The following is a 24,091-nucleotide window of genomic DNA, read 5'->3' as shown; positions in this document are numbered from 1 at the left end:
TTTTTTTTAACATGCCCTGAGTTACAGGGCGATGCCTGTGCTGATTACAGGACAGTTACTCTGGATTAAAGGGGATGCGAGGCAGGAGGCTGGGTGCGGAGGAAGGATGGATCTGAGAACATGTGGGGCTTTCGGGGAGGAGCACTCCCTCAAAAGCGAGCGGCACCGTCATGTAATGTAGCAGTCCAGCCTGAGCAGCGACCAAGCAGGGCGCAGCATTAGAGATTCAAGAAACTGCAACTACAGGAAGAGGCGCTAGGAGGCCCGAGCAAGGCAGGTAGGATGCAACACAAAACAGCGTGCAACATGTGTATCGAAACACAGGTCTTCATGTTCTCGTCGGTATGTGTTGGGTTTCATGTCTTTAATTGCGGCATTCATGTGTGCTCTTCAATAGGATGGTAGCCTATAGCTGGATTGCTTTAAATGCTCCTGACATTCAACTTTCTTTTTTCTCTCCATCAGTCTTGTTTAGAGAGAGATAAATACACTGTGTATATACACTATCTCGGAATTGTCCTTTACAGTATAAGTCTGAAGTGTTGGCATACATTCATACAAAAAGTTTTATTCGGTGGATCAATAGTGATAAACTGGGAGACTATGTGTTTATGGTATGTTAATGTAAGTTACACACATCATTTGTCAGGGTAATAATCAGTAGCATCACGTGATATAGAGACTAATAGACAAGTTGTCTCATATACCTAATATTATTCCTGAATTATACTGTGTATACCAAGCAAACCGACTGTTTATGCTTGTCATGCAGCTGCTTTAATCCCAATTTAATAATTCAGTTGTCATAGCTTTGACTGAAAACGAGAGGGCTTAATTACAGGATTTGCAATGACCTGTTGCCCCACCCAGTAGCCTCTTATGGAACATGGTATTTAACACTGTCTGTGGGGCCACTGTGCTACACCCCAAAAGTAAACTTCAAAACTGGCTGTACTGCACACACCACATGTGGCAGACTGCTGTCCTGTAATAACTAGGATGCATGGGAGACACCCAGTCCTGACCCTGACATTACTGCCAGCATCTACCCTGCATGTGGTTATGGCACCAGAGGAATAGGGGTGGCTCCATGCTCAGTGGGACCATGTTGGCTTGTACGCTATAAACGTGGATATTGTTTGAGAAACTAAACAAAATGTATTATTTCTGTCAGCACAGAATGTGTATTTGTGTGTTTTGATGAAAAGCTTCGCACAGTCAACTAGTATTTTACAATAAGTTATAGTCATGCATCCAGTATAATAAATGAATATCATTGTGGTAATACCACAGGTTTCAAACATTGGCTCTCTGTAGTTCACTTTATTTGTTTATATATTAATAAATTAATATGCAGTATTGTTAGTTGCTGCTGCTGTGATGTCAACATCTACTAAGCATATGTCCACTAATACTATTTAATATAACCATCTACTACTACTATTACTACTACTATTATTAATCAGTGGTAAAAAGTAACTAAGAACATTTATTTAACTTTGACATACTCATACTCTACTTATTTTCATTCCATGCTACTTCATACTAATACCACACTATATATGGGAGGGAAACACTGTACTACTTACTGCAGTACATTTAGTTGACAGCTATAAATACTGTGGAGATTACGAGTTTAGTTAAGTAACATATGATGAGTTTATATAATATGATGTCAAACTAATTTACTGTATAAAGTAGTTAGAATTAGCTCCACCTGAACCAGCTGCAACAGTGAAAGATATTAGTGCATCAGTATCAACAATCCAATAATATAATGCATAACACTATGATGTTTATGTATAAAGAGCCTGAAGAGCCTAAAGAGTATTTTCCCTTTTGTTGTGTGGGAAACAAAACTAAAACATGATTGTTCTGCTGAACATGCCGTTTCCATGCTTAATTTACAGCCATGCATTTTCAAACATATGGAGCCAACTCCTCTCTGTGTCAACAGTCCGTATGGGGCTGGACCACTTCTGGTGTATTTTAACCCTCCCTTTGATGAAGACAATCCACATGATGTAAAGAACTAAATGAGTGGATAGCAATAGTACCATGTTATTATGAAGGTCTCGAAATGGAGTCAAAGCCTTGATTCCCCTGGAGTAAAATACAGTCTTCAAGGCAACTGGGTGGCTTTTCTTGAAATAGCTTGAGCGAGTGGAAGCAGCCAAGTTGTCCATTACAGCCTGTGACCATGTGGAATAGGTTTTTCTGCCAGTTTTCCATCACCACCCATCCCTTTAGAGTGCTGGGTGCTCCAGCTGGTGGGAAAACACAGTGTACTGTACACTGGGGAGGTACGGACTGGTGGAAAACTGGTCTCATGAAGACACTGATGTCCCATGTACAGCAGTGAACACTGGAAAAATACATTTTTTTTTTTTTCATGTTTAATCACATAGTTGTTTTAATGAATGTGATAAATGAATATCACAGTGCAGGAAGAGACAAAAAGCCAACTGGGCTTATTTGAAGCCTCCATCTATATAATATTTAAAATTTTACAAAATTACAAACATAAAATGAAATATGCATAAGATAGATAACAAAAGAAAGAAAGAAAGAAAGAAAGAAAAATAATGTAATTATGTCGAGTCTGTGTGTGCATGTGTGAGCTTGCGGGTTTGGTGCCTTGCTCCAGGCGACCCTCGCAGTGAGGAGGCAAACTGGTCTCTGCAGGGACTTGGTCAGCCCTCCGGCTTCCAAGCCCCCACAGACTGCTACCCAAACCACCACCGCTCACTTCACCCAGCATCATCAGTTGCTGATGTCATGTGCTGTCATAGTGTTTCATTAATCACAGTATATGGAGCAGCAGCAGGATTTGTTACTAGATGACATTGTCACCACAGTCTGTCACTCTGATGTTTATCGACAGACATCTTAAAGTTTAAACTGAGCCAGTTAATGAGACACTTTGGTACATCAGAAACAAAGTGACCACATGAATACATAAATGTCTTTGACGTAGAGGTTCACAATTTACAGTATAATCAACCACAGAGCTGCAATATAATCTCACTAATAACAGAAGGGGTATGGCATTGTAATTGGCTCATATTGTTGGTCTGCTCTTGTTGATCTTATTTGCCGTCTTAGTCTCTATTTATATCCTTTATGACCGCTTTAACTCCCTCAAAGTCTGTCAGACTTTATGTTCTGTAGCCATCCATCAGTTGCATAACATAGCTTGAATCTGCCGTGGGTTAGTCAGAGGGCATTCTACAATAATCCTTTTTCCACTGTCATAATATTTCCCCAAAAATTGATTTTTATGAAACTGATACTTTCAGCAGCTCTCTTGTGTCCATCCATACACCGCATTTATCCCCTCTTTTTTTCCCAGTGCCAGGTTTGCCTCCGAGTAAACATACCATTCTGCATGTATCCCGGATGACATTTATTGTGATGCATTTCAGGGCTGATAGCATAATCCTCAAATCCATTAATGGAGCTGTTAAAGGGACTAGAAGGCTTTTAGACACGAAAGAAAGAAAATGGTCATTGCTGTAGTGCTCTCTCAAGTCATTAACTGGAAAGAGCTCAACAACAAACATTGCAGTAATTTTGTCTTCTGAGGGTCATTACAAACCGTTCACCTCTGGCTTCCAACAATCCACCCATTATGTTATTCTATTTCATTTTAGTTTAGTTTTCATTTTGCCGTAGTCTTTCTTTTAGGGGCGGTGTTGACATAACAGTCTTACCACACGATCCATTTAGTAGATGGAGCTTTCAATCGAATCACACTGCCTTTCTCAGCAGATGGAGTTTGGCGCGAAATGGATCGATATGATCAAAAGTTCCAGATCAGGTGGTGTTGACATTGTTTCAAGGGTCAATAATTGACTTTCAATGTCAACAAGTTTATTTTGATTTAGTTTTAGTAAGTTTAGCTTAAAACTTTTATAATGAGCATGCAAATTAGTTTGTGGCAACTGACGATGTTTGACCATGGAAATCGCTGAAGTGACTATAGCAGCTGCTTGTTGAGGACAAAGTCTGAAAATTAAAGCAGTGAGGCGGACAGACTATTTTTGAAAGGACCAAAATAAAAGTCTGACTGAACCTCCAAACAGAAAACTGTCCCAGTGGTTCTGGTGAATGTCCAGGGAAAGGAAAACATTAGCATAGTTGACTGCTATAAACTCCAAAATCGTTTTCCAGTCTAAAATGGACATTTCAGATGGTGGAATCAAGAACTGTGCATCAATAAAAGCTTTATCTCTTGCTTTGGATAATCCCTCGGATACGGAAGAGGCAAACAAAAGTAAAACAGGGTTCATCTCCTCCCTGTTTCTCATCACTTTGATTTGACATCATTACAACTAAGGACTACCTGCTTACCGTCTATCTTGTGCAAATGACAGGAGTGTGCTTGTGCTCTCCAAAACCTGAAAGTTTGTCAGTTTTTAAGCCTTTTGTTTTCTCTCATGGCAGCTAATAAGCCTCAACCCAGTGCAGCGGTGCCTGTGGATGGACAGAGCAGGCACCCATGGCGTCACAGGAGCTTGTGGATGCGAGAGCCGCTGATAATCTGAACCCAGGAATGGATGGTGAAGCTGCGCCCAGCAACGGTAAAATCTGTCCTGTCCACACGCCTGGTGGAGAGGATACGAAGAGGGGCTTTCGGAAAGGCATAGGGAGGCACAATGACTACGTCAAGATTTCCGTGCCAGAGTCCAAGATCAATCGTCTGCCCATGGAGTGGATGAAGACAGCACTGGCCATCTTCTATGCTGGCTTTAACTTGGTCCTGACGACAGTCGTCATCACTATTGTCCACGAAAGGGTCCCAGCGAAAGAAAGCAGCCCACCTCTTCCTGATAAGTTTTTTGACTATATTGACAGGGTCAAATGGGCATTTACGGTCACAGAGATCAATGGCATGGTGCTGCTGGCCATTTGGATGATCCAGTTGTTCTTCTTCAAATACAGGTAAGAACTTTTGGTACTATATATTGTACATGTTTTTTTTTTCAGCTTTAGCGATATGTTATAGTCAACAAAGCTTGTAATTCCAGAGACCAAAATAAACAATGATCGAAAACTGATTCTCATAATAAGTATTGTCTAGTCAGCAAAAGTCTGATATCACTCATTTGTCTATGTGCCATAGGCCTCCATTGTTGTCAAAAACTATAAAAAATAAATAAATACAGAATATTACCAGGCTATATTGTCAACAATGTTTATTTACCCAAATAAATAGTTAACTGTTTTGTAGTAGATGTTATAACGTATCTCTCCTCTTAATATCTCTTCCTGTTACTCAGGAAATGCATCAAACTTTGGCCGCATTTGTCTTTTCTACATTGGCGGTTTCCCTCTATGTTCAACATGAATAGTTTAGAAAGCAGTCTTTGCTCTTTAGCGGCATCAACACCAGACCACTGAAGTTGAACTGTTGCTGTTTAATTTGACATCATGTCTTCCACATTTGGCATTTGCCTCAAGTTATAGAAACACAAATCTCACAGTAAAATGGGATTAGCAATGTAAGCAAAATGACTAGTAACATATTTAACACTGTAACGGTTGGATGATTTCCATTATCTGGATAATAAAACTCAATTTGACTTGCTGAGCAGGAGCCCTCGGAGTCATCATCACACTGCACAAGATAGTCTCCAGAATGTGGTTGATTTAAGTAGATGTTGGACAAAAAAATATGCAATATATCTGCAATCACTCCATTGTGGGGTTTATAATCTCTATTTGCAGATCAATAGCATGCAGACGGTTCTTCTTCCTCATTGGCACCCTGTACTTGTACCGCTGTGTCACCATGTACATCACCACCCTGCCTGTGCCGGGCATGCATATGACTTGTGCTCCTAAGGTGAGAATCATGCAAACATCAGAGCGGGCATCAGCTGTCGTTGCTCAAGCGTGTACTCTCGTGCACCCTCTGGGATTCATTTTGCACAACAACACAAGAGAGGCGGCTATAAAAAAGCCATTTCGACTTTTTACCGCCTCAGGATACCAACAATACTGGAGGTGCATCAGTGTTTGATCACAAACATCTGCTCCAAGCTGTTGTTTGATGGTTTGTGTTGTGCAAAAGGATCCGAGGAGTTTAGGAGTTGTGTTCCTCAAGAATTTGAAATGTTTTGGACAGTTTAGGAAAGCCTTCAGCTACTTGTAAGAAGTGAGTTATCCACAGTAATCCGAGCAGCAGAAGCACAGGATTTGATCATGTGTAGTTTTATTTAATTACTCTTCATTTTGACTACATGTTTCTCGTCAATTCGACTTATGTTGATTAGATTTGAAAAAAATGTAAAGACAATTTGGTAAATTCTCATATTTGCTGGGAAGATTGGTAGCCCTGTCACATCTATTCGGTTAATACGGAGCTACAGGCAGCAGCTGGATAGCTTAGCATAGCATAAGGTTTGAAAACAGAGGGTAAGAGCTCGTCAGTGCAGATTATCAGGTGGTTTTCTGCCAGACTATTTCTTGTATTTTTAGCAAAAGTGCCGTCTGTCTTTTTTTTTTTTTTTTACTTTTGAAGTGTTGGATCAGAAAATACATGCAATTTGAATTTGTTGGGCTCTGGGAATTTGTGACTGATTTGTTTATTAGTTCATTATTGATAACTTCAAAAAAGTTTAGTGGCTGAATAATCGATGATTCAATTATTAGTTGCAATCGTAATGTTGCTGCTGATCCAATGTTTTTCTGCGTCTCTCTGGTTACTTCCTGTTCTCCATCAGCTTCACGGAGACTCACAGGCAAAAATCCAGCGAATTCTGCGGCTGATTTCCGGTGGAGGTCTGTCCATCACAAACAACCAGCTCTTGTGTGGAGACTTCCTCTACAGTGGACACACTGTGATGCTCACCCTCACCTACCTATTCATCAAGGAATGTGAGTACTCAAAGCATCACTTGGTTGTTTGCTTTGTTTTAAATAATTTATGTGAATTTTCCATGAATAATATATACATTGCATTGTCTGTTTCCACTCTCAGCCCATATAGTCCACAGTATTTGACATTCAGCCACATGTTGACCTTCTACAAACAATTAAGATGAAATAACTGACATTGTGTTGCCACTGTTATTGCTTCTCTGTCCCATGTTGTAGAAAGTGAGATTGTCGTGCCTTTTCATGATCTATTCTAAGGGCTATATTATTATTGTAAACATATCAAAATGCTTCATCATTCAGATACATCCTGTATTCAGAACTGTGCCTTTATTTGAGCCATCAGGATTTCTGTGTGTTTGAGATAAAACATAGACCATTTCACACTTTTAAACTTAAACATTCCAGCTGTGTGTGCAGTTAATGCTGCAATCCATTGTAATAAAAAAAAAGGGTAAACAGTCATTCAAGTCAGAGTTCCAAGCTGGAAACCGAGTTGCCACCATAAAAACACCTGGCGTCAAAACGGCATGGCAGTGCACACAGTGAATTATTTTTTAACTTTATGTCGTGATTGTGTTCAGAAATGTACTGCAACAACGTTGTTCATTTCCATTCAGTTGATTTGTGCTTTGCAACGTGGGACTAGACTTCTCAACTACCCCTTCCGTCTCCTGTAATAGGGTTCCTGCAGTTCCTTGAAATGTCTTAAATTCAATTTTCAGAAGAGGATTTTCAAAGTGGGACGCATTTAGATCAGAAGTCGGGAAAACGGATTTGAAATTATTGACTTCTGACTTGCAGCATTATTTCTGGTTGCAGTTTATGTGAATGACTGACAGGAAGTAAACATGGACGTACTCTGTTGCTTAGCACGCTAAAACAAAAAGTTTCAGACAGAGGATAGAAACAGATATATTCAGGTTTTCAGTAAACCCCAAATACAAATTTGAACCTGTAAATGAGCATATGTCTCCTTTAAAAACTCAAATATCAGTTTGATCCTCCTTCAATTGAATCAATATCAATAACCCATACTACCGCTTTTGTAGTTTAGTTAGTTAATTTAATACCTATTCTATTTTACTGTATATACTTCTATTTCACTGTACATACTTCTATTTCACTGTATATACTTGATATACACTGTATATACTTTGCATTTTCTTTATTATTTAATTTTCTTAAATTGAATATGTTCTGCTCTGCTATTTTAATATATTGTATATATTGAGTATTTTTCATACTTAACATGTATATGTTTACTCTGTAACTTTGCTTGCTGCTGCTACAAACAACTAAAAACTAAACAACAAACATCTATCTATCTATCTCTCAAGATCTGTTGTATGGATAATGTGCATGTAAAAAGTTTGCTGTGAGGATGAGATATTAAAAGCAGAGGTTAATTTAATTGTATTCTCCTTATAATCATGTTCCTTCCTGTAGCCCTGCTTGTCTGTGTGTTGCCACATTGCGCTTAAATGCTACAGACGGCCTTTTTTAACAGTTAAAATATGGAAGAACAGACCCCAAATGCATGTTGCCATAAATATTTCCAACACTTGTCTTTCCTTCTCTCTCTCTAAAGACTCGCCACGGTCGTTTTGGTGGTACCATCTGATGTGCTGGCTGCTGAGCGCCGTGGGTGTGGTGTGCATCTTGGTGGCACATGAGCACTACAGCGTGGATGTGGTCGTGGCCTATTTCATCACCTCCCGCCTGTTCTGGTGGTACCACACCATGGCCAACTTACAGGTCCGAACACAGAGCTTTAAGTTGGGTCATGATTGTTGTGGAACCTTGTTACACATCAATCATTATAAATGGAGGACTTTACTGTCAGCCTGGTGACAAATGGATATGTATTCACAGCATTTACTTCAAGTGTACCAGCTCAGAGTTATGATTGTTGTGGAACCTTGTTACACATCAATCATTATGAATGGAGGACTTTAATGTCAGCCTGGTGACAAATGGATATGTATTCACAACATTTACTTCAAGTGTACCAGCTCAGAGTTACGAAATGATCTATCTAGTACATGTAATTATATATTTAGAGTAAGTACACGTTTATTTTTAACCTATGTGTCAGAACTGGATATCATTTCAGTCAGGCATTATGTGGCTTCTAAACATGGGGACATACCCCCTCTACTGGCCAAGAAATAGACTGTTGATAGGGTGATACCAAGCTAAATCACTTTTCAAGGGATATTTAAATCATATGGTTAACATGCTTACCACACATACATCACAACCTTGGCTTCTGAATTTCGTTGTTCAGTTTTATTTTAGGTTTCATGTATTTGTTGTAAACAAATATGCTTTGTTTTTTTTGTTGCAGTTGCAACATATTGATTAACTAGTTTATACATTAGTAGGTAGCATTAGAAAAACAAAGAATATCAAAAAAAGACGGCATTCTAATGAAAAGCCTACTCACATAACTGATGGATAGCGTAATGAACAAATGGCAAAAGGCATTTGAGCACTGAGGCTTTATATTACCTTCAGATGAACCTTAGAATACAATGGTGTCACCCATCTCTATTGTACATTGTCATGTGAGTATTGTTTTAAGACAGAATAGAAAAATAAATGAATCTATCCTTTGATATTGGTCAAACAAATATTAGATGTTCTTAGTATAACTTTTACACTCCTAGGCCACTAAGACAATTACAACAAAAAACGGTACACAAGCTTCATTCTTGCAATATGGCTATGAGACATTTCTCGCATGAAACTTTAAAATCATATAAACAAGTCACATTATGACAAACTGTGTTTGGTCTGTTCATCAGCAGCACTTTAAGCCGCATTATTACTGATGTTATTCTAAAGGATGACTTTTATTTTCTTGACAGACTCTGAAATGCTCGCCCAACAACTACCTCACCAACACCTGGTGGAACCCACTGTTCAACTTCATGGAGAGGAACGTCCAAACCTCGGTGCCCTGCTCTTACAGTTGGCCCATCACCTGGCCTCCGGCCTGCCTTAAGAGCCCCTGCAAGAAGTACTCAATGGTGCAGAGCACACGAGAGGAGTGACACGACCCCGATCTTCCTGTCTACTGGACCGCAACATAATGATACCGAATGGATAGCTATGAAAGAAATATCTCTGCAAAAATGAAGGATAATTGTATTGTCTATGTGTGTTCTTTGTAGATGTAATTTATTTAAGAGAGAAACAACTGCAAAGTCCTCATTGTTTTTGTAACTCAGCTTCACAGACCTTCAGACATGAACGAACAATTTGATGCAACAGACTTGCAGGTTTGTTACAGTATTTGCAAGACTTGATTTTGGATATGCTACTGTAACTTTTTTATACTGTATGTGTTTACGTTACCTCAATATGATAACAATGTGCTCAAGTCACAAGGTGCCTTAGTGTGTTAAAGATCAGTAGGTGTACTACAAATGCCATTATGAGTCTTGATATATTTGTTGTTGTTTTTTCATTTTATTATTATTCCTTTTTTATTCATTTAGTAGCCTTACGTGTGTATATCCATACCTGTAGTCTAAACATTGTAATGCTGTATTAAAGTTGACCTATTCTAAGGCTTCAGTGTGCTTTTTTTGTTGTTGAATGAATTTGTGGTGAAGCCTGACCTAAGTGGCTTGGAAAGTGGTAGAAGGCAGCAGACGATACTTAGTCCAGAAATCCAAAGGTGTTTATTGCCATTCGACTCACACACACACACACACACACGCACACACACACACACACACACACACACACACACACACACACACACACACACACACACACACACACACGCACACGCTACTCAGTGCTACATGTATTTTCTTAAACGTTTTTTTTTTTTTCCCCCACTGCAGGACTCATAAAGGATTATTTTATTTTATAACCCAAAAGGTCTTCTCCCCCCCAAACATCCAAAGGCATCTGTTTAAATACAGCCTTCAATCAGCAAGATCTGGTTTGCACCATAAGTGCAGGTGAAACCCTTTACTTCTTTACACATGTTAAGTTACAAAAGCCATACTTCAAACCTTCACTTCACGTTGAAACACTTTTAAATACTCCTAACATATGGTATACCTTGCAACCATGCATAACAAATCAGAATCAACCTAAATACATACCTTTACATAATCTACTAGAACAAACTGAGATCACTGTCTTTCTAAAGAAGAACGGCCTAAAGTGGGGGCTTATCTTGACATGCATTTGTATTTCTCTAACCTGTGTGTCTGGTGTAAATAAACCTGACTTGCCTAGCATTGCCTTATACATCTGATGGCGTCACTGTCCAAGTGCACCAATCACAACAGGTCCCAGCGCTGTCAGCCAATAAGGAGCCAATAACGGTGCAGCGTTTGTCCCCCTGTTTCACAACACAACAGGAAGCGCCGTTCTTTAACCTAGTTATTGTTGATTTTACTCTGACTTTTTGAGCACTCCTAAACATGGGATAGTATTATCAGCCCACTGACCTTCACTCTGACTCCATGGTGTCGCTGTCATGGCTGCAGCGTGTGAGCAGCGCTGCACTGTCACAGGGCGACATTGTAGCGCTGCTCGTGTTCCTGCTCGTGCTGTGTTTACTGTACGCTCATCAGAAACGACGGGACCACCTCGCAAACATCCCGCCAGGACCGACGCCGTGGCCGCTAGTCGGCAACTTCGGCTTCTTCCTCGTCCCCGCCTTCATCCGGAGGAGGTTTGGACAGAAATCTGACAGCGCCGACAAAAACGCGATGGTTGCTTTAACGGAACAAGCCGAAGTTTATGGAAACATATTCAGCATTTTTGTTGGGAGCCAGTTGACTGTGGTGCTGAACGGATACGAGGTGGTCAAAGATGCGCTTTCAAACCATCCCGAGGTGTTCTCCGACAGACCGGATATCCCCGCTGTCACCATCATGACCAAACGCAAAGGTAAGCAACTGCTTTAGTCCAGGAATTATTGATTGATTCTTCGCCTCATCTTCATGTTGATGGATGAATATCTGATTTATTAGATCCACCGAGCTAAACTAATGGTAATGAGACAGGAGTAATACTAGTTTAGTAGTGATAATAGAACCTACTGACATCCCTTCATACTTCATATTTAAAGACACCTGTCACTTTCACATTACACTTGTTTAAAGGACTGTTTTGCCTGTGCACTTAATTTGAATTTGATATTCTATTGTAAATGTAATATGCGCCTATTTCTTGCACTGTATTTATTGTGTAATGTTATGCACCACCTGCCATGACAAATTCCTTGTATGTGAAAACACACGTGGCAATAAATTATTCTGATTCTGACAATTGTAACTGGATATTTATAGGCAGTGTTATGCTGCAGTTTGATGAGTCTATAACGATAACAAAATATGTATATTATATAATATTTGTTCTGGTTGAATTGAACTTCAGGAATAGTCTTTGCACCTTACGGGCCAGTGTGGAGACGGCAGCGCAAGTTTTGCCACACCACACTCCGCAACTTTGGCCTGGGGAAACTGAGCTTGGAGCCTTGCATCCAGGAAGGCCTGGCGACCATCAAGACGGAGCTGCTGCAGCGCAGTGAGAAGTCTGCTGCCACCGGCGTGGACCTGGCCCCGCTGATTAGCCACGCAGTGTCAAACGTCATCTGCTCGCTGATCCTGGGACAGCGTTTCCACCACGAGGACCGCGAGTTCCGCAACATGCTGGACCTGATGGATCGTGGGCTGGCGATCTGCATAAACAGCCCTGCGGTGCTCATCAACATCTTCCCATTGCTGTACTACTTGCCTTTTGGGGTATTCAAGGAGTTGCGTCAGGTGGAAGGAGACATCACAGCGTTTCTGAAGAGGATTATTGTCAAGCATCGGGAAACATTAGACCCGGACCACCCGAGGGATCTTGTGGACATGTACTTGATGGAGATGTCGGCCCAGCAAGCTGCTGGAGAGGAGAACAGCAGCTTCACAGAAGACTATCTCTTTTACATAATAGGAGATCTCTTCATCGCCGGCACTGATACCACCGCAAACTCGGTTTTGTGGATTCTGCTCTACATGGTCCTACACCCTGATATCCAAGGTACAAGTAGCACAAGTCCTTTTCAGGCTGCTTACATTACCTTGTGAAATGGAGCCCTTTGTGTAGTTTGCTTGTGCAAAAGTAACTTTCAAAATTACCATGGAGCTATGTCCAATCGGATTGTCCACTTCGGATAAAGTTTTAATGTGCAAAAGCAATGATCGCCTACTAGGGGTCAACCAGAAAATTACCTCAGCTCAAAGTTTTCATGGCAGATTTCCAATGGAAATTTTGTACAATTTCTATTGAGTAGAAAACAACTACTTGTTGGACATCTGCTTTGGGAACCCACGGCTCGGAAAACACTTCCTGGTTTAAGGACACCAAAATGTTGATTCTGCATTTAACCACTTCTCCAACTCTTGCACAACGACATCGACCGTCACATCAAAGCATGCATCGTTCTAGCACTTTAAACTGGCCTAAGTGTCCCTAAGCCAAACTTTATTGTACTCGGATGAGGACTTCATTAATCATTCAAGAATGACGTGCTTAATGTTTTTTTTCCGTTGTTTTGATTTCAGATAAGGTCCAGACAGAGATCGATGAAGTGGTGGGCACACAGCGGATCTTGTCTTTGACTGACAAAGGAAGTTTGCCTTTTACTGAAGCCACAATCATGGAGGTGCAGAGACTGACTGTTGCGGTCCCGCTGGCTATTCCTCACATGGCCTCCGAGACAACAGGTAAAGCATGAATCCTCTGCTAATAATCAACTGGTCAGGTTTCAGAGTCTCAGATAATGATCGTATCTCAGGGATAACAAAACATATCTAAAGAGTTGAATTAAGTTGACATCTGATTTGCTGAGGTGATAGCTTTTTAGTGTGTTTTCCCTCTTTTCTTTCCAGAGTTCAGAGGCTACACTATTCCGAAAGGAACAGTTATCGTGCCCAACCTGTGGTCTGTCCATAGAGACCCCACAGTCTGGGACGAGCCCAACAGTTTCAACCCAGCACGCTTCTTGGACGAGGAGGGAAAGTTGTTCAGGAAGGAGTGCTTCATACCATTCGGGATTGGTAAACTATTCCTGCCTCATATCGGCCAAAAGAATCGCTGATCTATGAATGCATCTTAATTGTCCGTGCCCATTGCACTAATGATTGATCCTCTGTATCTTTCAGGTCGCAGGGTGTGCATGGGTGAACAGCTGGCGAAGATGGAGTTGTTCCTGACGGTTACCAGCTTACTGCAGGCCTTCAGATTCAGCCTGCCAGAGGGAACGCCTCCTCCTACGCTGAATGGACGATTCGGCCTGACGCTGGCTCCCTGCCCTTACAATGTGTGTGTGAGCCCTCGGAGATGAAACACTGGAATATTTCGTTCCAACTGATTCTCTAAATCAAAGACATTTACCAACAATACAAGACAATATAATCTGTACATGATAGGAAAAACCTATTTTTTTTTTTTATTGGAATGTAGCTTATTTTGCTATCGTATTTACTTGTATACACACACTTGATAATCAAGGAATAATTAAGGTCAGTTGTATGATGCATGCCACTGAGAGATTGGCACACATGCTTATTAGGGCAGTGGTTCTCAAATGGGGGAACGTGAAGGTACTCCAGGGGGTACATGAGATTTCAAAATATATATATATATATATATATTAAATTAGCAGCCATTCAAAAAAATCTTTAACAATTGTTATTTAATACATATTCAATACAATGTAAGTGTAAAATCATGAAGATAATTGTATATATTATATATTAAATCAGACACTGATGGCACAATGCTGTGTACTACATATTTTTTTCAACCAAAAATAATTTTGCACTATTTCAAAGGGGGTACATCACTGAAAATCGGTTGAGAACCACTGTATTAGGGCATTATGGTTAGAAAGATTTTTACGTTAAAAAATATATTTTCCTTGCTCATTTGATGAATGGATTTTTAGCAATGTGTCAATAAAAAGAGTTTAATAATAAATACCCCAATTTAACATGAATATGTACTTTGTTCAATTAATTTACTCTTCAATGTTTTTCTCTGTTTTTGTCTGTTTGACATTTTATATTGATTATGTAGCCCTGTGAAAAACACAAGACCATCTTTTTATCCAAACAGTAGAAGGAATAGTTGGCTCAATGCTAGAAACTTTGTTATTGAAATAAACATAAAACTTCAATACCAGCATTTTAAGTTGAGATTGATATAAGAGTGTTTCTTCTACCAATACCAACATGTTAAGTTCGAGAACGGGTGAAAAGTAAAGCAAGATTCACCCCAAAACGTACCCAAGTCCTGTTTACTTGCAGTCTGAAATCCTGGTTAAATACATTCTGATTCACTGGGAATAAAAAACACCATGAGCAGACTAACAGTGAGGCAAGGGCATACACTTTGTGGGTCGTAGTCACTATATGTATTTGGCACTTAAAGTTACTTGTTACTTTTACATAAAACACGTGGTATGCTTGTATGATTATGAATTAGTGCTATACTACCAAGTAGTATACATAGTATTTTACATTTATGACAAACTACAACATTAAAATGTGATTACATGCATTTGATCAAAAATTAATAATATAATATTCTAAACACGATGAAAGGACTTCCATTTCTTTTAACGAGTATTTACATTCAATACTTTAAGTACGTTTGGCTGATAGTACCTCTAAGGTAACATTTTGAATTAAGTACTTTTACTTGTATGGAGTATTTAAACATTCTGTTTTACAGATTCTGAATATATAATAAGTAACTAAGTAACATTTGTGTCCTTTTACTCGGGAGTAACTACATATCTGTGTGAAAGGTCGTCTTGCGACGTGATCACGTGACTGCCTGACCTTCCTCCTGCTTCTTTACGTGCCCGGTCTGTCCCGCAGCAGGTTGACACATCATGGCGTTCTTCACTCATCAGATCTGCAGAGGTTTGTCGTCCTCGGCTGTGAGGAACGTCGTTATTAAACATGTCACGATCATCGGAAGTGGACAGATGGGGGCAGGCATTGCACAGGTAAGCGACGCAGTGTGCCTCTGGTCCATGTTTAGCCACGTAGCTAGCGAGTAGCTTCATTATAGTTCGTGAAGCAGCTGCGCTTGGCGGCTGCGCAGACGTACATTTGACAATCCAACCAGTTTGTCTTCTTCCTTAAAGTCTCCTCTTAAAAAAAAACCTCTTTCAACAAAGTACCTTTGTGTGGCGTGAAATGTGTACAAACCTGCACAATGTGACATGTCGTATAACCTTTCAAAATAAAAGCCTGTAGCTGTATTGTATTTCGTTGAGGGTGAATGGGTGTCTTGTCTCACAGCACAGCCGCGCATTGATCCCATAAGGAAGTTATGTTGTGAAATAGTTTAGTGGTCATTCATTAAACACAGTTGTTACTTTGAGGTGTGACGTAACGAGACAACTCAACTCTGAAGTGCAGGATACACATTTAGCCGCATGGGGTCGCTCGCTATATAAACTAGAGAATTTGAGCTGTGTCCCAAGTTCAGTTTATTATATACTACATACTAACTTATGACACAATATACACTGTTTAGCGTTTCTTATACAAGGAAAAATCTGACTTGTACATGTAGTGCCTACTTTTGTCGAAATACTGTTTTATTTATACATTCATAATACATATATTATAATAAGAATATATATATATATTCTTAATATATGTATTATGAATGTATAATAAACATATTAATAATCAATAAAATAATAAACAATATGTGTTAAATTATTATATATATATATATATATATATATGTATGTATGTATATATAAACATTATTTAAAAAATATTTTAAAAAATTGTCAGCACTTCAAAATCACTGACATTGAAGGCTGTGCTTGTAGTTATGTTTGACCTATATTCTTTCTGAAAGGTCGCTGCATCAACTGGCCACTCTGTGACGCTCGTAGACACAAATGACGAGGTCCTGAAAAAGGCCGTCAAAGGAATTGAAGGGAACCTCAAAAGAGTGGTCAAGAAGAAGTTTTCTGACAAACCAGAGGTGAGACATCAGCTCCCCAGACAAAATATAACACACGAAAGTATGAGAGTGAAATGTGATGAATTAATGGGAGGTCCTGCATTGTGGTTTGTTTCAGGCGGGTGAAGAGTTCATCCAGAAAGCCTTGCAGAACGTGTCAACCTCGACTGATGCTGCATCTGTAGTTCAGGACTCGGATCTTGTGGTGGAGGCCATTGTGGAAAATATCAAAATCAAGCAGGATCTCTTCGGTGGTCTTGACAAGCTGGCACCAGCGTGAGTATTGTTCTGTTTTTGTGTTGTTGTTTTTTTAGCTATATCATTTAGATTAGAAGCTCAATACTGTTAATGTTCATTTCTAAATTTAAGACCAAGTTTTGATCGGAAACGGAAGTAGGCATGGTACATTTGGTGCTTTTGCAAAGGAGAATAAAATGGAAGGTTCTGAATGGTACGTCTTCTTTTATTATTAACCACTGTCTATATTATGTTTTATGTATGCTTCTGTTTTTCTGCACACTTTTTTTAGACACACCATCTTTGCCAGCAACACATCCTCCCTGTCCATCACTGACATCGCCAGCTCCACCAACAGGCTGGATAGATTCGCCGGCCTTCACTTCTTCAACCCAGTCCCTGTGATGAAGCTTGTTGAGGTTTGAGCCTGCATTTATTTTCCTGCAGAATGGTGTTTCTAAAAAGGGTCGTTGTAAACCCTGTGCATGGCAAAGGCAGTTCAGAGAGATAAAAGATAATTTACACATAGATATGCACCCTTGGATTAGTAATGAAATGAATACAGTATTTCCAAAAAGTCCTTTTCTCAAGAGCACAGTAAAGTGTGTTGCGCCTGTTTGAGGAAAAACAAATGCAGAAAGTGAATGGCTGTAAGATTATTTTCCTGGATGAAGCTGCAGGCCTTGGGGGCTTCTGCTTACACGGAAAATTGTCATCTTCCTTTTTGCAGTAAGCTTCGACTTTTAACTGTCAGGGACTTTTATTTTAATTCGAATTTACTCAGAGACCACTGACTTAGAAAAGTAAACGCCATAAACCCAGCAGCTCAGTTTTGCTTAATCTTTCACTCTTTTCTCAACAGGCAGAATGATCCTCGAGAGAACAAAACAGACCTTGAAATACGTTTTTTTAAACATTAATTCCCATTTTCCAGAAACATAATATAAATATTGTCTTGATTTGGTTGCCGTATCCCTCTTTTCTGCTTAAAGGCCTACTGATTGTCATAGTTACGGTGCGTTCACACCAAAAGAGTTGCGAATTATTCGCGCGAGTAGATTACATGCAAAGTCAATGCACAGACGCGAATGGTTACGAATTCAGACACTCGTCCTGGAGGAGTCGGCGCTGTGTGCGACTACGGATAATATTATGAACCCAGACACAGGGGCGTTTGATATTCTGACATTTGTGGGACTTCCACAACAAGTATAAAGCAGAACTAGTGGTTATTTCAATGGAGAATGGCTAAAAAGGTAACTGTTTTCACGGAGTTAAGCCACAGAAAAGCCGCGCCTTACAGCCTTCAGTAATAAAATAGTACATAAAAGGAACAGTTTAGCCGTCAAGTCGTCTTGCTTTGGCCACTTTTGCGTTGTCGCCACTCGACTGGGCAGGTGGGGCTTCTAACGTCTAATATTATGCCAACTGTTATATGTAGACGAGTTCAGACTGCTGCAATGTGTGTTCCTCATTGACAACAAATATTAGACCTTATTTCAAAACTCTCATAATAAACTACAATTATTGATTTGTGTGAGAATTGAGAAATACAAAACACGGAGAGGGATTTGATTGGCAACTGAACTATTTTTTTTTTTACACCCATTGACTTGAATTAGATGTAGCTTAAAGAGGAAGCTAGTGTTGAATTACTTTGCATTACATGGCTGTAAAGGGCACCTGTTAAGAAACAGAATACAATCATTTTTTCAGTTAATGTATTGCATAACATTTGAAGTATTTAAAGAAAAAAAAATATATATACATATACATACAGTAAATTTGAGCAAATTACTTTTTCCACGCTCATGTCTGTATGGTCAGTATGAAGCTCCCATTACAGTCCGTTCCAGTAGCTCAGTCCATAGGGACTTGGCTTGGGAACCAGATGTTGTCCTGTTCAAATCCCAGGTCGGAGACACCTGTATATTGCTCGTAACACTTAATTAGAATCCAAGTTGCTTACGTATTAATCTTTTTTTTGTTTTTTACAGGTAATTGCAACCTCAGCAACAAGCCAAGATACTCTTGATTCTCTCCTGAACTTCAGCAAAATACTGGGGAAAACAGCGGTGTCCTGCAAGGTAAGATTTGCTGCCTGATGTCATTACAGTTGTCGTCTCTTGACCGCCCACTCAGCAGCATCCAACATCTCTTTATCCAGGACACGCCAGGATTCATTGTCAACCGCCTCCTTCTTCCCTACCTCATAGAGGCCGTCCGAATGTATGAGAGAGGTGTGTATACCTGCATGTGCACCTGTGTGTTATGTCAATAGTAAAACAGTCAAGTTTGTCTAGTGTTACCCATGATGCAAAGAAGACAAATAAGAAGAAAGGTCAACTCATTTTTCTTATAAACAGAAAGATACAATTATACATATTTTGTAGTTTCTCACCGATTAACAAATTTAGAAGAGTTTAGATATCTTCTGAGCAGCTTCTAGTTTTTGATTGATTTATCTACCTTTTGTATGGTTCTGATTTGGTTTGTCTGTTTTCTCCCTCAGGTCATGGATCCAAAGAGGACATTGATATTGCCATGAAACTTGGATGTGGTTATCCCATGGGACCCCTTGAGCTCGCGGACTATGTCGGACTAGATACAATGAAGTTCATCATGGATTGTGAGTAAAACTGTGGGAAATATAAGTAAAATAATGATTTAACCCAGGGGTGTCAAACTCATTTCAGTTAAGGGGCCACATACTGCCCATTTTGCCTTTTTTTTTTTTGGGCCGGACCAGTGAAATCATAGCATAATAACGCATACATAATGACAATATTTCTCTGTTGAAATCATTGGTGAAGCTTTTTGGATGATAAACCCTATTTGAACGTCTTTCTACAATAAACTAGAAACATAAAAACCAAAAATTCAGACATCAGCCCACTGTTTACCTGCCGGGGCTCTCCTCTGCAGATTCCCTCGTAGTTGGGTAATATCTTTAGTAATGTCAGTGCTCCAATCAATTAAGACTGTGGCTCAATGGTCAATTGCCTGTCTTGCAATCAGAGGATCAGTGGTTTGAGCCCCGGGTCAGCTAGTTTTTTTTCTTTTTTCCTGCAATTTTAACAATTATCCCGCGGGCCGGACTGGACCCCCTGGCGAGCCGGATCGGGCCCGCGGGCCATATGTTTGACACCCCTGATTTAACCTGTGGTGGTGGATTTTTAGTAAGTGCTTTTACTCAGGTAATGCACTTAAGTACAAATTTGAAGTACTTCAGATTTTTGCAATCAAAACATATGAAAATTTTCAAGTAAAGCTAATTGACAACTATTTTGAAAGTCGTTTTTAAGTCAAGTTCCAGCTTCACAAATGTGCTGCTTTTCCTTTTGAATTATTTTAATAATTGAAAAACATTTTTTACATTTTTGATGAGGGCTCAGGGTAATAATCTGATATATTTAAGTACTACAATATAATAGTCACACGGGTCAATAATACGCATTGAGTACTTTTACTTAAAATAGTCTTACATGCATTTACCTGATTATACTTGCAAACGTTTACTAGAGTAACATTTTTAATGAAGGACTTTTACTTGTAACAGAGTATTTTTTTTTTTTAAGTTTGGTATTAGTACTTTTACTTAATTAAAGAATACTTCCTCCACCACTAGACATGAGTTTACTTTAAAAGTGTGATTGGCTGGGATTATCTAAAACTGCTGCAATGGAGAAACAAAGCTAATTCAAATGGACTGATGTGTTAAATGTAAAACACTTAATTAACTTGTTTTTGTTATTGCATATCTTTAGATTGGTCTGAAGCGAATCCTGAGAACCCGAGCTTTGCCCAGAGTGAGCTGCTCAACAAGTTGGTTGCAGAGGGCAAATTGGGCAAAAAGACAGGAGAAGGATTCTACAAGTACAAGTGATTTACTCACGCCACTGTGAAACTAGTCAGAACTACAGAAAATGAGCCATCCAACTGGTACTGATTAGAAACAGAAAAAGAAAAAGTGCCTTCTACAATAAAGGCTGACTTTTGTCTGTATGTCTATTTTCTTATAGACGTGAACTAGATTACATCTTTTTGTGTGTGAAGAGATTAAATCTGATTAAAATAGTTTTTTCAAATACTTGGTGTCTGTTCTCGTTGTAGGAGTGGTGTTGAAAAGTGAATGCCTCTTATATCTACTAGCATCAGTTAAATTTATATTTGTGGTACAATAACACTGATTTGGAAGATACAACTTTTATTGGACGTTACTAATGTGACCTGAGGCGTTCAGCTGTGCTGAGTAAAGTGTGTTGTGTACATCCATGAGCTGTAACGGACGTGTTCACTACGTTTCCTTACACATAAAACCTCTGCAAGGACATTTTTGGGGGTACATTTGAAAATGTATTGTTATACAGCCACGAGCTAGTCTTCTTCTTCGCTGCCTTTGCCGGCACATTGCTGCTCATCTTGGCGCATTACCGCCGCCTGTTGGTTTATCTGAAGCTAAGGATGCTTTATCTGTTCAAAATTAGACAAATCAAAGTGGATACCTCCCAAAATCAATTGAGTACAAATGTGTGCATGATGTTATTCACCATAAAGTCAACCCTCTTCCTTTTTTCGACGACACCCACCTGTCAATCAAAGTGAGGTCCCCTTAATTATTCATAACTTGAAGGCTTTATATTATTTATACAGCGGACTTGTATGAACATGTACTTCCGTTCAGTGGCCAGGAAAGGGGAAATTAGCTGTAGAGACCAAAACCCGTAAATATGTTTATTTACTATTGTCGTCTTTCTTGTTTTATTGTTGCTTATATTGTTTGTCTTTACCATGTAAAGTGCCTTGAGTACCTTTTGGAGTACCCTCCATCTGGGGGGCACTGCTTTTTCTTCCTGTGTTCAAGCAGTGTTCAAGTAGTCTCATGAACCCCAAATGAGTTCTAATACTTGTGTTATTTTATATAATTTTTTTTCAGAATCTTTTTGCGAAAAAAAAAGTATATTTAAAAAAACAACAACTTTGATACTATATTTTGATCATTACATTCATTGAACATCCAGCATGATATGAGCCAGATTCCCCAAAAATGCCTCCTCGAGCGGTCCCTGAGTTTTTCAAACTGTATGGTTCAGGACCTTAACAACAGCCGACATACTAATAAGACACATTTTTGGAAAGATTAGAACCTAAAGAATCCAAATCACAATAAAAAAAAAGCATTGGCATTTTAGGAAGGAGTTTCAGTCAAAAAACTATGTTGTTCGGTTCAAAAATGGAAAAATTAATTATTTTATGGCAATACATTGGCCGATTTGGCCATGCTGGGTACCGAAATGATCATCAGCTTCCGCACATGCTTTTGACGGTTTTAGAAATGTGGGCGGACCAGGAAGGGTTCAGGAGTCAGAAATGTCCGCCAGCAAAAGACAAAAAAGCTCCGGTCGTTTTGTGCCTTTACAGGTAATAATAGGGTGTTTATCAGGATTGTATTGCTTTATAAAGCAATACAATCCTGATAAACACCCTATTATTCCCACAAACCCGTAGGGTTACGGAGATGTGTCCTTTATTGAAATCTGTTGTAGTAAGGGGTACTTATTAATGTTTTAGTGAAACGGTACGATCGGCGTGGCAAATTTACGGAGTTTCCGTAAGTACTTAACCTTAACGGTTACTTATATTTTTTGTTAAACCATAGTCTCTTCTCACAAGGGTTACGGCCATTTCGAAATGCAATTGAAGTTAAACAACCATGTAGTTGCGGAGATAAACTCTTTTTTTTTTGTCCGAGAATGCGCTTGGTTTCCAAAAGGTTAAAGTGCTAAATAAATAAAATGTATTAGTATTTCTGCTGTAAAGTTGGAGACAGCCTCAAGTGGCCGTTCGATGAACTGCAGTTATTGGGACTTTCACATTGGTGTGAGGTTTCTACTTGATTTTAAGTGATATAAAAATACACTGCTTTCAATAATAAGGCATTGTCTGATATTGCTTCAAATTAAACCTTTGTTTATCAATCACTCACCGCGTTTAAAGTTATTTACTCGCCTTCCCACCACAATATATGGAGTAAATCCTGGATGAATTGCAGTAAATGGGTTCTAGGTTTAACAGCAGAACGATATCGACAATTACCAAAGTCTTGTTTAAACAGTCGTGCGCTTACTTCTCACACGTGCATTTTCGCCCAAATCTTATTATTTAAAATACTTCTGCCACTATACCGTCACATAATTGTGAAGGCGCGCTGTGTGTCCGGACGAGTGATTAGAGAACGTTTCCTCCTTCAGGTGAATGTGAAAACAGTCTTCTAGTGTCAAACTCTGCATGTACATCATTTTGCTCACTTAAGCTCAAACATCAAAGGGAAGTAATTGGCAAAAGCACGTTGAGAGGAGGGCCACTGCTGTATCCGTACACCCAGTGAACTATTTATTCAACTTAACCTTTCATTTACTCATTATTGTATTGCTACTATTGGTACTTGCTTCTTTACATGTTAAAGGTGTATTTGATTATCCAAATCAAGACTTAAGATGGAGACACATTTTTGTAGTGTGCATGAGGCAAATGTGGCATTTGGGAATTTATAAACTTGACTTGAATGCATAGAATGAATCATTTGTCACATGCTTTTGGGAATGTTTAGCCTCTTAAAATTGTCCTGTTACTCAACAGGAACACAAGGTGGAGCTGTTTTACTTGAAATAATATCTTCAATTCAGATTTGCCTTTAAATACAGTTTTCCTTTGATCTTGGCACCTTAATACAAAATATTTTTTTACTTCAATATTCAATTGTTATCTTAATTAAGAGTTTTTACATTATTTAAAGTCTACAGGCCCTTTTTACATTGAGAGACTCTAACCTTTAAATTGATCCAATTGACAAAGATGTTTATACTGGTGTGATCTAGGTCTCTTTTGTTTTATTATCACAATAATACTGAATAAATGTAGCCCCAAGCCTTGTGTGATTTTGGAGTTTTTA

The 24,091-nt window shown here is 39.2% G+C and overlaps 3 protein-coding genes across 3 annotated transcripts; all 3 read left to right on the top strand.

Annotated features, from left to right (window-relative positions):
- Positions 1–4,501: 4,501 nt before the first annotated feature.
- sgms2a (sphingomyelin synthase 2a) lies at positions 4,502–10,462 on the top strand (the record flags this gene model as incomplete). The annotated part of the gene is made up of 5 exons (XM_079219682.1): positions 4,502–4,944; positions 5,731–5,848; positions 6,729–6,882; positions 8,474–8,640; positions 9,756–10,462. The coding sequence occupies 5 exons, from the start codon at positions 4,502–4,504 to the stop codon at positions 9,939–9,941; spliced, it is 1,068 nt and encodes a 355-aa protein (XP_079075808.1). The 3' UTR covers positions 9,942–10,462.
- Positions 10,463–11,375: 913 nt separating this feature from the next.
- cyp2u1 (cytochrome P450, family 2, subfamily U, polypeptide 1) lies at positions 11,376–14,899 on the top strand (the record flags this gene model as incomplete). Its single annotated transcript, XM_079219988.1, has 5 exons — positions 11,376–11,805; positions 12,295–12,945; positions 13,470–13,631; positions 13,797–13,964; positions 14,070–14,899. The coding sequence occupies 5 exons, from the start codon at positions 11,376–11,378 to the stop codon at positions 14,249–14,251; spliced, it is 1,593 nt and encodes a 530-aa protein (XP_079076114.1). The 3' UTR covers positions 14,252–14,899.
- An 885-nt stretch (positions 14,900–15,784) lies between these two features.
- hadh (hydroxyacyl-CoA dehydrogenase) lies at positions 15,785–21,221 on the top strand. Its single transcript, XM_079219683.1, has 8 exons — positions 15,785–15,922; positions 16,795–16,923; positions 17,021–17,178; positions 17,432–17,558; positions 19,137–19,226; positions 19,307–19,379; positions 19,652–19,768; positions 20,907–21,221. The coding sequence occupies exons 1-8, from the start codon at positions 15,806–15,808 to the stop codon at positions 21,023–21,025; spliced, it is 930 nt and encodes a 309-aa protein (XP_079075809.1). The 5' UTR covers positions 15,785–15,805; the 3' UTR covers positions 21,026–21,221.
- The last annotated feature ends 2,870 nt before the right edge of the window (positions 21,222–24,091 follow it).

Source organism: Taurulus bubalis, assembly GCF_910589615.1.
Source record: "Taurulus bubalis genome assembly, chromosome: 6".
In the NCBI taxonomy this organism is placed as follows: domain Eukaryota; kingdom Metazoa; phylum Chordata; class Actinopteri; order Perciformes; family Cottidae; genus Taurulus; species Taurulus bubalis.
This window is presented reverse-complemented; position numbering and strand designations above follow the sequence as displayed.

Excerpts from the sequence above, each read along its gene's own strand:
- hadh (XM_079219683.1), top strand. The coding sequence starts at position 15,806 with ATGGCGTTCTTCACTCATCAGATCTGCAGAGGTTTGTCGTCCTCGGCT. Across the intron at positions 17,559-19,136 it reads CTGTGATGAAGCTTGTTGAG|GTAATTGCAACCTCAGCAAC; the intron begins GTTTGAGCCTGC and ends TGTTTTTTACAG. Across the intron at positions 19,227-19,306 it reads AAACAGCGGTGTCCTGCAAG|GACACGCCAGGATTCATTGT; the intron begins GTAAGATTTGCT and ends CTCTTTATCCAG.